General features: G+C 41.0%; 1 protein-coding gene across 1 annotated transcript in view; it reads left to right on the top strand.

Annotated features, from left to right (window-relative positions):
• Positions 1-12,547, top strand: part of OPRK1 (opioid receptor kappa 1) — a 190,821-nt gene that overhangs the window by 151,193 nt on the left and 27,081 nt on the right. The window contains exon 3 of the mRNA XM_069731340.1: positions 3,593-3,945. Within this exon, the coding sequence (XP_069587441.1) occupies positions 3,593-3,945 (353 nt within the window). The remainder of the gene's footprint in view (positions 1-3,592; positions 3,946-12,547) is intronic.

Genomic DNA, 12,547 nt, shown 5'->3' with positions numbered 1-12,547 from the left:
CCGCCACGCGACCAATCAGAAGCCGCAACGTCATTCTCAGGTCCTAAATTCCTAGAATGAGGAGTTTACGGCCTGAGAATGACGTCGCGGCTTGTGATTGGTCGCGTGGCGGTCACATGATCGGCACGCGACCAATCAGAAGCCGTGATGTCATGGAAGTCCCTAAACGCGCGCATTTTAAGCACAGAAGGCTGCCGGTTACCAGCGGTGATGTTCAGGGGCCTCCGGAGAGGTAAGTATATGAATATTTTTTATTTTAATTCTTTATTTTACACATTAATATGGATCCCAGGGCCTGAAGGAGAGTTTCCTCTCCTTCAGACCCTGGGAACCATCAGGATACCTTCCGATACTTGGTGTCCCATTGACTTGTATTGGTATCGGGTATCGGCGATATCCGATACTTTTCGGGTATCGGCCGATACTATCCGATACTGATACTTTCAAGTATCGGACGGTATCGCTCAACACTACTCCTCTCTCATCTCCGTCTATCGCCCTACACGTGCCCTCCGTTCTAAAAATGACCTAAGACTAACATCCCCCGTAATCCGAACCTCGCAGCTCCGTCTTCGAGACTTCTCTCGTGCTGCGCCAGCTCTCTGGAATGCACTTCCCCAGACGATCAGACTGATACCTAGCCCCGACCTATTCAAGCACGCTTTAAAAACCCATCTCTTCAAACAAGCCTACCAAATCAACTACTCAGTAAACTAACTTTGTCCTGTTCCCTCCTTCCAAATATTATCTGCATGTGAATCTGCACCCTACTATTCATCTGTCTCCACACCCTCCATGCACATAACTGCACTTGATACTTGACTATTGCACTTAAATACACGGGCTGATGACTGGATCATGCAGCTTTATATGAAAATCCCTACTTATTATAATTGCCAGACCTGAAATAACAAGCACTTTTCACCTATTGTGTCCCCCCATTTCCTTGTAGGTTGTAAGCTTGCGAGCAGGGACCTCACCCCTAATGTCACTGTTTAAATTGTCTTAACTTGTACTGAATTTATTGTCTGTACATGTCCCCACTTAATTGTAAAATGCTGCGGAATTTGTTGGCGCTATATAAATAAAAATGATTATTATTTATGTCAGAGATCCACACCCAATCGGCAGTTGTTATGTGTGGGGTGTGAGTATTAATCTGACAGGCATTGAGAAGCTGGAATTCTGATATTGATCTCTGCTGCTCACTAAGACTTGCCAAAATATGAAAGGCCGAATTCCAGAGTTTAAGCAGGTCACAAATCAGTCAGTCATTAGGCAAATTAAAGCGCTGCTGCAGCAAAGCTAGATCAGCAAAAACCTGAGATGACTTTTTTAATGTGTGCTGACATGGCATATCTTGGCAAGTAGGTCCAGCAAATCAGGGTATGTTTTGAAAAACCACGGTACAACCTAGTTCAGCATGTGGGCCATGCATAGAACATGTACCAGCTTGCCGAGCTTTAAAGCCACCGCCAAGTTACGACCATTATCGCACACAACCAGAAGACTTGGTTGGAGGGTCAGCGGGGAGAGCCATTGATTGTTCTGTTCTTCTATCCTTTTCAGCAGCTTGGCTTTGTTGTGAGCTTTATCACCTAAGCAGATGAGCTTCAGCAGATCGTGCTGCCACTTCGCCAAGGCAGTGCTGCAGATTTCCCAGCTGGGGAGTGATGGCTAGTTCTGCTGAGGATGAGGAGGAGAGACAGGAACTGCAATATGAGGAGACTGAAACTCTGATGGAAGTTGGGCCGTCTGTTCTTGGTGTGAGTAAGATGTGTGATGTTCCAGCCTCTGACTCTGTCCCAGACTCCACCATATAGCATGTAGGCAAGCCCAGCAGACAATAGGTGAGGCATACACAGCAGGTTTTGGATACCACCATATCCAGCCACACCAGCTCAACCCTGCAAAAAAGTCTGGAGGGAATGTAGAGCAGCAACAACAAAAAGCGACTATGGGAGCTATGCCAGCTTTGATGGATTCAATTCCGGGCCACTAACACTTAGTAAGATTGAATTCATGAATTAGTCCATTGTGATGCCCAGAACATTGTGGATAATGATGAAAACTCCACTGAGGTGAACCCAGGGGAACTAAACTGTTTGCCAAATCAAGGATCCAGTGGTAGTCTGTAATCAAACACCCAGTTCTAAGCAGCCTGAATACAGGAATTGTTGATCGCATTGGAACATGGAGCCTCAAGCAAGGAGAGGGCATGTGTTATCAAATCGGTTTTGGGAGTTCCAGTACCTCTACTGCCAGCCTCGGACCCTACCTCAATGATAGCCCACCACGAAGGAAATCATCTCCACTAGAGAGAGTCATACCAGTGTTTAATGAGTCCAACACAGAGGTTGATGAACAACTGCAAAGCTTTGAGACCCTGATGCTGATTCACCTGGTGCCCACAGCTGATTGAAACAAATACCTGTGGATTAGTTTGAAAGTCTGGGCAAAGGATGCTGTCCGATCTCTTGGGCATCAGAACGGCATGGATTATTGGACTATTAATGACACCCCGTTGACCCTTTTTACCATCAACCCAGAGAGATATTGCATTAAGTTCCAGACTTTGTTTCAACATGTTGAATTTGGTAGTCAATGCAATCTTTCTAAAGACAGCCAGGCCAGACCACCCACTAACCCACATATCTCCACACTTATATATAACACAAAGGTTTAAAGCAGGATTTCTGAGTTCTAAAAAATCATAAACAACCATGAAAAGATTTCAAAAGGAGACAATGCAAGCCCTTAGAGACTCTTCCTCCTTTTTAGCAAAGAAGAGAACTGGTGTGGGGTGGTCTTTGGAGAATCTGGTATTATATTGACAAAAATTACTTAAAAGTGCAGCTTTCCTTACATTCTCCAGGGTAGCTTTCTTTTGAAAAGTAGTCGTCCTAACTGAAGATTCATTTTAAATTTGGGTCTGTGGACCACTTGTTAATATTGTACTCCCTCATATTCAAAATTGTACAGTCAGCTATATCCGTTATAGTAGAGTTTGTGAGAATCAGACTCTGTCTATCGGACACTTCAGTAATATGTTGGCACTGGACAGGAACTCTGAGAGCTGTCTCCCAGCGACAGAGAGCTGTCTCTATCTCCCAGCATCTGAGGCTTTTCTTTAAAGTAGCACATCATTGCAGTACATGTGACTTCACATCAGGCCCATTAATAAAAAGTAGAGACACAGATACCATCAGAAGGTGGCTCTTAAGGCCTCCAACAAGTGAACAGAGATTAATGGTGTGGTCGATGGACCGAGTCCTGCGAATCAATTTTCACCAACTCTACTGTGTAATGCATATAATATATGGTAAATTAATTCTATTTTGTCTATAGTATTTAATCGACTCTTTTATTATTTTGTGCTAATCTTATATAGTATACTAAGCGCATAAACCTTGGCTTTTATTTTGATATAGCGTTAAGATCCAATTGCACATTTTTTATTGTATTACGATAAATGATTGTTTTTTTTTGCAAAGGCCTAAAACATTTTTTATTAATTCAACAAACTTGGACTATTACACAATCTTCTACAAGTTTATCGAGTTTCAGTAGCCTTTATATTTTCTCTCAACAGATACACCAAAATGAAGACTGCTACCAACATTTATATTTTTAATCTGGCATTGGCTGATGCTCTGGTGACTACCACAATGCCTTTTCAAAGCACTGAATTCTTAATGAACTCTTGGCCATTTGGAGATATTTTATGTAAAATAGTTATATCTATTGACTATTATAATATGTTTACCAGTATATTCACTTTGACCATGATGAGTGTTGACCGATATATTGCTGTGTGCCATCCTGTAAAGGCACTTGATTTCCGCACACCTTTAAAAGCAAAAATCATCAACGTGTGTATCTGGATGCTTTCCTCCTCTGTTGGAATATCTGCTATTGTACTTGGAGGCACCAAAATAAGTGATGGTGAGTATGTTTCTATTTATATTTGCATACCCTCGTAATAATTAATGTTCCTTTCAACTGAAGAAACTCCAGGTACCTCTGCTAGAACACGTCTCTCTTGACCATTCAAACTGAAAGATAGAAATGCAATTTCGGGAAATCTTATTGATATCTACAAATCTTTTATCATAGGACAATTGTTCTCAATAAATTTTAAGTGCCTCCAAAAGTTTTAGTAGCTTTGATATTCAGTCCAATGGTATATAATTCTGTTGAATGTCTTGTGCTACTAGGCAAAAATTGCATTTAATAGTACCCTTGAAGTCATGATTTACAATATTAAATAAAGGGGTTGTCCCACAAAGAAACTACATTTTAATCTATAGATCTTGGAATAAAAATACAGGTGCTTCTCACAAAATTAGAATATCACCAAAAAGTTAATTTATTTAAGTTCTTCAGTGAAACTCAGATATTATATAGAGTCATTACTAACAGAGTGATCTATTTCAAGTATTTATTTCTGTCAATGTTGATGATTATGGCTTACAGCCAATAAAAACCCATAAGTCATTATCTCAGTAAATTAGAATACTTTATGTCACCAGTTTGGAAAAAGATTTTAAAATCCGAAATATAGACTTACTGAAATGTATGCACTCAGTACTTGGTTGGGGCTCCTGTTGCATCAACTACTGGATCAATAAAAACAACCACAAAGATTGAGCTTGATTTAAGTTGTTACACATGCGGCACATAAATGCATGTTCACATTGGCCATAAAGCATATAAAACCTACAAAAAAACAAAATGAGTAAAAACCCTGCTGTAACTAAATGAAGAAAAAGCTTAAAGTGCATCTAAATAACACAGGGTTCTTAGTAATACTGTTTTTGATAAAAAATAGCATAAAAGCCATCCCACCGTCGACAAGGTGACCATGAGCGGGACAGTCCTACACTGTCAAATATTAAAAATCTTAGGATGTGTCAGAGTTGACCTCAGTGTGTGAATAAGGGCAGACAAAAGGACCGAGTCCTGATCTATGGACATCAGTCTGGGTAAGCCTTTGGCCGGCCTTACACTAGCGTGTTTTACGGATGTAAGAGAGGTGCTGAAAATACGGATTGCATACGGTACAATGCTTCTCTATGCCCCAGCTCCTATCAGCCGTATTTTACTGATCCGTATTATACGGTCTTCTACGGCCGTAGAAAATCGCAGCATGCTGCGTTTGTCACCGTATCGCGCAAAAAATATGCCAATGAAAGTCTATGGGGGCCAGTAAAATACGGATTACACGGACCAGCAGTGTGACTTGCGAGAAATACGCAGTGGCGTTCTATAGAAAAGCCGGCAATTCAGTGCGGTGTACAGTAAAATCACACTGACAGGTTAGAACAGAATAGCTAAAATAAATGTCTACACATAGTATAGGGGTATATATATATGTCAGTGAGACACATATATGTATATATATTAATATTTCGTACAGCGCTAGATAGCTTAAAAGCCGGTAATTCAATTGCCGGCTTTTGCTATCTCCTTTCCAAACTCGACATGATATGAGACATGGTTTTCATACAGTAAACCATCTCATATCCCTTTTTTTTGCATATTCCACACTACTAATGTTAGTAGTGTGTATGTGCAAAATTTGGGCGCTCCAGCTATTAAATTAAAGGGTTAAATCGCGGAAAAAATTGGTGTGGGCTCCCGCGCAATTTTCTCCGCCAGAATGGTAAAGCCAGAGACTGAGGGCAAATATTAATAGCCTGGAGAGGGTCCATGGTTGTTGGCCCCCCTGGCTAAAAACATCTGCCCCAGCCACCCCAGAAAAGGCACATCTGGAAGATGCGCCTATTCTGGCACTTGGCCACTCTCTTCCCATTCCCGCGTAGCGGTGGGATATGGGGTAATGAAGGGTTAATATCACCTTGCTATTGTAAGGTGACATTAAGCCAGATTAATAATGGAGAGGTGTCAATTATGACACCTATCCATTATTAATCCAATAGTATGAAATGGTTAAAAAACACACACACACATTATTACAAAGTATTTTAATGAAATAAATAAACAGGTTTTTGTAATACTTTATTATACTGGTAATGCACCTGAAGACCCTGGCTCTGTAAAAAAGGTAAAATAAAAAAACAACAATATCCCATTCCTTCCGATGATCAGTCTCGTCCCAGGCTGTAAATCCATCTGAAGGGGTTAACTAATTTTACAAGCAGAAGCCTGCTAATGCAGCTGTGCTCCTGCCTGTAAAACCCGTGGAATGAATGGAATGTAGGTCAATGACCTGTATTTACCTTCAGTCGCGGTGATGCGCCCTCTACTGGATGTCCTTATATGAACTCGAGCCTGGGAGCTTTTCAGAATATTTTCCCACGTTCGAGTTCATATGAGGACATCCAGCAGAGGGCGCATCACAACGACTGAAGGTAACTACAGGTCATTGACCTACATTCCATTCATTCCCCGGGGTTTTACTGGCAGGAGCACAGCTGCATTAGCAGGCTGCTGCTTGTAAAATTAGTTAACCCCTTCAGATGGATTTACATCGTTGGACGTGACAGAATGACGGAAGGTATGGGATATTGTTGTTTTTTTATTTTACCTTTTTTACATAACGAGGGTCTTCAGGTGGATTACCAGTATAATAAAATATTACAAAAACCTGTGTATTTATTTCATTAAAATACTTTGTAATAATGTGTGTGTGTGTTTTAACCATTTCATACTATTGGAATAATAATGGATAGGTGTCATAATTGACGCCTCTCCATTATTAAATTGGCTTAATGTCACCTTACAATAGCAAGGTGACATTATACCTTCATTACCCCATATCCCACCGCTACACGGGAATGGGAAGAGAGTGGCCAAGTGCCAGAATAGGCGCATCTTCCAGATGTGCCTTTTCTGGGGTGGCTGGGGGCAGATATTTTCAGCCATGGGGGGCCAATAACCATGGACCCTCTCCAGGCTATTAATATCTGCCCTCAGTCACTGGCTTTACCATTCTGGCGGAGCAAATTGCGTGGGAGCCCACGCCAATTTTTACCGCAATTTAACCCTTTAAATTAATAGCTAGAGCGCCCAAATTTTGCACATACACACTACTAACATTAGTAGTGTGGAATATGCAAAAAAAAAGGGTTATGAGATGGTTTACTGTATGTTAACCATGTCTCATATCATGTCGGGTTTGGAAAGGAGATAGCAAAAGCCGGCAATTGAATTACCGGCTTTTAAGCTATCTAGCGCTGTATGAAATATTAATATATACAGTGGGGCAAAAAAGTATTTAGTCAGTCAGCAATAGTGCAAGTTCCACCACTTAAAAAGATGAGAGGCGTCTGTAATTTACATCATAGGTAGACCTCAACTATGGGAGACAAACTGAGAAAAAAAAATCCAGAAAATCACATTGTCTGTTTTTTTATCATTTTATTTGCATATTATGGTGGAAAATAAGTATTTGGTCAGAAACAAAATTTCTTCTCAATACTTTGTAATATATCCTTTTTGGCAATGACATAGATCAAACGTTTTCTGTAAGTCTTCACAAGGTTGCCACACACTGTTGTTGGTATGTTGGCCCATTCCTCCATGCAGATCTCCTCTAGAGCAGTGATGCTTTTGGCTTTTCGCTTGGCAACACGGACTTTCAACTCCCTCCAAAGGTTTTCTTTAGGGTTGAGATCTGGAGACTGGCTAGGCCACTCCAGAACCTTGAAATGCTTCTTACGAAGCCACTCCTTCGTTGCCCTGGTGGTGTGCTTTGCATCATTGTCATGTTGAAAGACCCAGCCACGTTTCATCTTCAATGCCCTTGCTGATGGAAGGAGGTTTGCACTCAAAATCTCACGATACATGGCCCCATTCATTCTTTCATGTACCCGGATCAGTCGTCATGGCCCCTTTGCAGAGAAACAGCCCCAAAGCATGATGTTTCCACCACCATGCTTTACAGTAGGTATGGTGTTTGATGGATGCAACTCAGTATTCTTTTTCCTCCAAACACGACAAGTTGTGTTTCTACCAAACAGTTCCAGTTTGGTTTCATAAGACCATAGGACATTCTCCCAAAACTCCTCTGGATCATCCAAATGCTCTCTAGCAAACTTCAGACGGGCCCGGACATGTACTGGCTTAAGCAGTGGGACACGTCTGGCACTGCAGGATCTGAGTCCATGGTGGCGTAGTGTGTTACTTATGGTAGGCCTTGTTACATTGGTCCCAGCTCTCTGCAGTTCATTCACTAGGTCCCCTGTTATGTAGGCAATCCAGTGACACAGTGTGCCAGCAATCAGAGCACATACAGTGATCTGACAATAACCCAAAAAGAATAGAACGAGCTCTGAGACGTGGAATCTCTGTAGACCGCAATACCTGAACCTATCCTAAACACAACTAAAGGCAGCTGTGGATTGCGCCTGACACTACCTATGCAACTCGGCACAGCCTGAGGAGCTGACTAGCCTGAAGATAGAAATACAAGCCTGACTTGCCTCAGAGAAATACCCCAAAGGAAAAGGCAGCCCCCCACATATAATGACTGTTAGCAAGAGGAAAAGACAAAACGTAGGGATGAAATAGATTCAGCAAAGTGAGGCCCGATATTCTAGATAGAGCGAGGATAGCAAAGAGAACTTTGCAGTCTACAAAAAACCCTAAAGCAAAAAACCACGCAAAGGGGGCAAAAAGACCCACCGTGCCGAACTAACGGCACGGCGGTACACCCTTTGCGTCTCAGAGCTTCCAGCAAAACGAATAGACAAGCTGGACAGAAAAAATAGCAACAAAAGCAAAGAAGCACTTATCTAAGCAGAGCAGCAGGCCACAGGAAAGATCCAAAGCTCAGATCCAACACTGGAACATTGACAAGGAGCAAGGAAGACAGAATCAGGTGGAGTTAAATAACAAGGCAGCCAACGAGCTCACCAGAACACCTGAGGGAGGAAGCCCAGAAGCTGCAGTACCACTTGTGACCACAGGAGTGAATTCAGCCACAGAATTCACAACAGTCCCCCCGCGTGGTTCTGGGATTTTTGCTCACCGTTCTTGTGATCATTCTGACCCCACGGGGTGGGATTTTGCGAGGAGCCCCAGATCGAGGGAGATTATCAGTGGTCTTGTATGTCTTCCATTTTCTAATTATTGCTCCCACTGTTGATTTCTTCACTCCAAGCTGGTTGGCTATTGCAGATTCAGTCTTCCCAGCCTGGTGCAGGGCTACAATTTTGTTTCTGGTGTCCTTTGACAGCTCTTTGGTCTTCACCATAGTGGAGTTTGGAGTCAGACTGTTTGAGGGTGTGCACAGGTGTCTTTTTATACTGATAACAAGTTTGAACAGGTGCCATTACTACAGGTAATGAGTGGAGGAAAGAGGAGACTCTTAAAGAAGAAGTTACAGTTCTGTGAGAGCCAGAAATCTTGATTGTTTGTTTCTGACCAAATACTTATTTTCCACCATAATATGCAAATAAAATGTTAAAAAAACAGACAATGTGATTTTCTGGATTTTTTTTTCTCAGTTTGTCTCCCATAGTTGAGGTCTACCTATGATGTAAATTACAGACGCCTCTCATCTTTTTAAGTGGTGGAACTTGCACTATTGCTGACTGACTAAATACTTTTTTGCCCCACTGTATATACTGTGTATATATATGTGTCTCACTGACTATATATATATATATATATATATATATATATATATATATATATATATATATATATATATATGACAGTATATATGTTTTTACGATTTTTTGAGAACATGGATCCATTGTATGTCCGAGAAAATCTCGCAGTACGGATGCCATACGGATTACATACGGAGGATGCCATGCACAAAATACGCTAACACACCGTGCCTACGGATGAGATACGGACCACTATTTTGGGGACTTTTCTGCGTATTACGGCCGTAAATTATGGACCGTATTTTTATACGCTGAGTGTGAGGCCGGCCTTTAAATGGAATTTGCAGCTGAGAGGGAGGCCACACCTTGGCTTGCGCAGAATGCAAAAATACAAAGAAAAAAACACAAAGATTGAGCTTGATTTAAGTTAGTATACATGTAGCACATAAATGCATGTTCACACTGGCAATAAAGCATGTAACACCTACAAAAAAAACAAAATGAGCAAAAACTCTGCTGTAAATAAATGAGTAAAAAGAAAAAGTGCATCTAAATAACACAGGGTTCTTAGTAATACTGTTTTTGATCAAAAATAGCATAAAAGCCATCCCACCGTCGACAAGGTGACCCTGATCTGGACAGTCCTATACTGCCTAATGGTAAAAACCTTACCATGAGTAAGAGTTAACCTCAGTGTGTGAATAAGGGTAGACAAAAGGACAGGGCCCCGATCTATGGACACCAGTTTGGGGAAGCCTTTAAATGTAATTTCCAGCTCAGCAGGGGATCAATGTGGTGTGGCATGGAGGCAATCAGCCTGTGGCACTGCTGAGGTGTTATGAAAGACCAGGTTGCTTTGATATCAGCCTTCAGCTCGTCTGTATTGTTGGGTCTGGTGTCACTCATCTTCCTCTTGACAATACCCCATAGATTCTCTATGGGGTTAAGGTCAGGCTAGTTTGCTGGCCAATCAAGCACAGTGATACGTGATACTGTTGTTTTTAAACCAGGTATTGGTACTTTTGGGAGTGTGGACAGGTGCCAAGTCATGCTTGAGAATGAAATTTCCAGCTCCATAAAGTCTGCAAAATGTACTTTCATCTCTGAACAACACCTTGAACAACTGAGCAACAGTCCAGTTTTTTTTTCTCCTTCACCCAGGTATGATGCTTCTGGCATTGTCTATTGGTGATGACTGGCATGACACAAGCAATGCAACACTTGTAGCCCATGTCCTGGATACAACTGTGTGTGGTGGCTCTTGAAACAATATCTCCAGCAGCAGTCCACTCCTTGGGAATCTCCCTCAAATTTTTGAATGACCTTTTCTTAACAATGCTTTTAAGGCTGCAGTTAACACAGTTGCTTGTGCACCTTTTTCTACCACACTTTTTCCTTACACTCAACTTTCCATTAATATGCTTGGATACAGCACTCTGTGAAAAGCCAGCTTCTTTAGAAATGACCTTTTGTGACTTACTCACGTTGTGGAGTGTGTCAATGACTATCTTCTGGACATGTCTCAAGTCAGCAGTCTTCCCAGACTAAGGGACCTTTTTAAATGCTTAGGAAGCCTTTGCAGGCTTTTTTGTTAATTATTCTAATTTACTGAGATAATGACTTTTGGGTTTTCATTAACTGTTAGCCATAATCATCAACATTAACAGAAATAAACACTTGAAAAACACTCTGCTTGTAATGACTCTATATAATATATGAGTATCACTTTTTGAATTGAAGAACTGAAATAAATTAACTTTTTCATGATATTCTAATTTTGTGAGAAGCACCTGTAAATTCTGCAATTGAATCTGTTAAAATTATCTTATAAATATGCCTCTGCTACATACTGTTATTTGCTGGGTCTGACCATGCAGAGAGCCTCCAGTTCATTGTCAGCACATACCATGGCTCCTGTCCAGAGGAGATAACATAAGTAATATATGATAAGTGAGTATACAGATGAAACAATAAGGGCTCCCACCAGCTGCTTTGTGAGTTAGCACATTTCCCTGTCTGTTTTATCACAGAAGCAAATGTTTCTGCCATGTCACCAGTCCTAGGAGCTCGTCATAAATCAACTTAGTGACATGGGACATCCAATGCCCTTTAGCTCATATCGCTGACTTGATTTATGAGAAGCTTAGAGGACTGGAGATCCGACATAATAACATAAACATTCGCTCATTTGTTGAAGCATGGAAATGAGTTTCCTCAGAAAAGAGCAGCTGAGAGTCGCTACTGTGTCCTTTGTATACTCAACTTGTCATAAGTGACTTATGCTTCATCCCCTGGCCAGGAACTGTGATATGTGCTGACCATAACTTGAGCAGCTGTTAATGGTCAGACACAGCTATTACACAGTAAATAGCAGGGGCAAATTGACAAGATTATCTCAGCAGAGCATAGAAACATTTTTTCTTAACACATCCAATTGTGAAACTTATTATTCTAAGATTTATTAATTAAAATGTGCTTTGTGTGTTGGACAACCCATTTAATGCATATTATATATATCATGGATTTGAGGCTACTATAAAATTTAATTTTTGCTTATTAGCTTAAATTTACCATTTTTTTTTACTAACATTGCATTGACAGAAAATGGCTTTCAGGAATAAACTCTAGTTCATTTAACTATGAGTCCAAAGATGAATAAATTTATTTATTATATCTTATCACAGCAGCTCGATTCATCAAGAGCGGCAATGTCTTGATGAGGGGGGTGTATTGGAGCCTGATGCTCCTACTTCATTAAGAGGAGCAGGCATCCATGTACTTCACCACAAATCTTAATTATTGTATATATCTGGCATACGGCATTACTACAGCTCATCATGAATTAGATGAGCAGTGGCATCACACCCCGTCCCAATCCAGTTCCTCTCATTTTGACTTAACTGGGCAAAACTGGTGTGAAGCCATCAAAGACCATGACATTTCTGTGTAAGTCCAAGTTGCGCAAA

The sequence above is a fragment of the Ranitomeya imitator genome, chromosome 6 (assembly GCF_032444005.1).
Source record: "Ranitomeya imitator isolate aRanImi1 chromosome 6, aRanImi1.pri, whole genome shotgun sequence".
In the NCBI taxonomy this organism is placed as follows: Eukaryota; Metazoa; Chordata; class Amphibia; order Anura; family Dendrobatidae; genus Ranitomeya; species Ranitomeya imitator.
The sequence above is the reverse complement of the archived record's forward strand: the minus strand, read 5'-3'. Positions and strand labels throughout refer to the sequence as shown.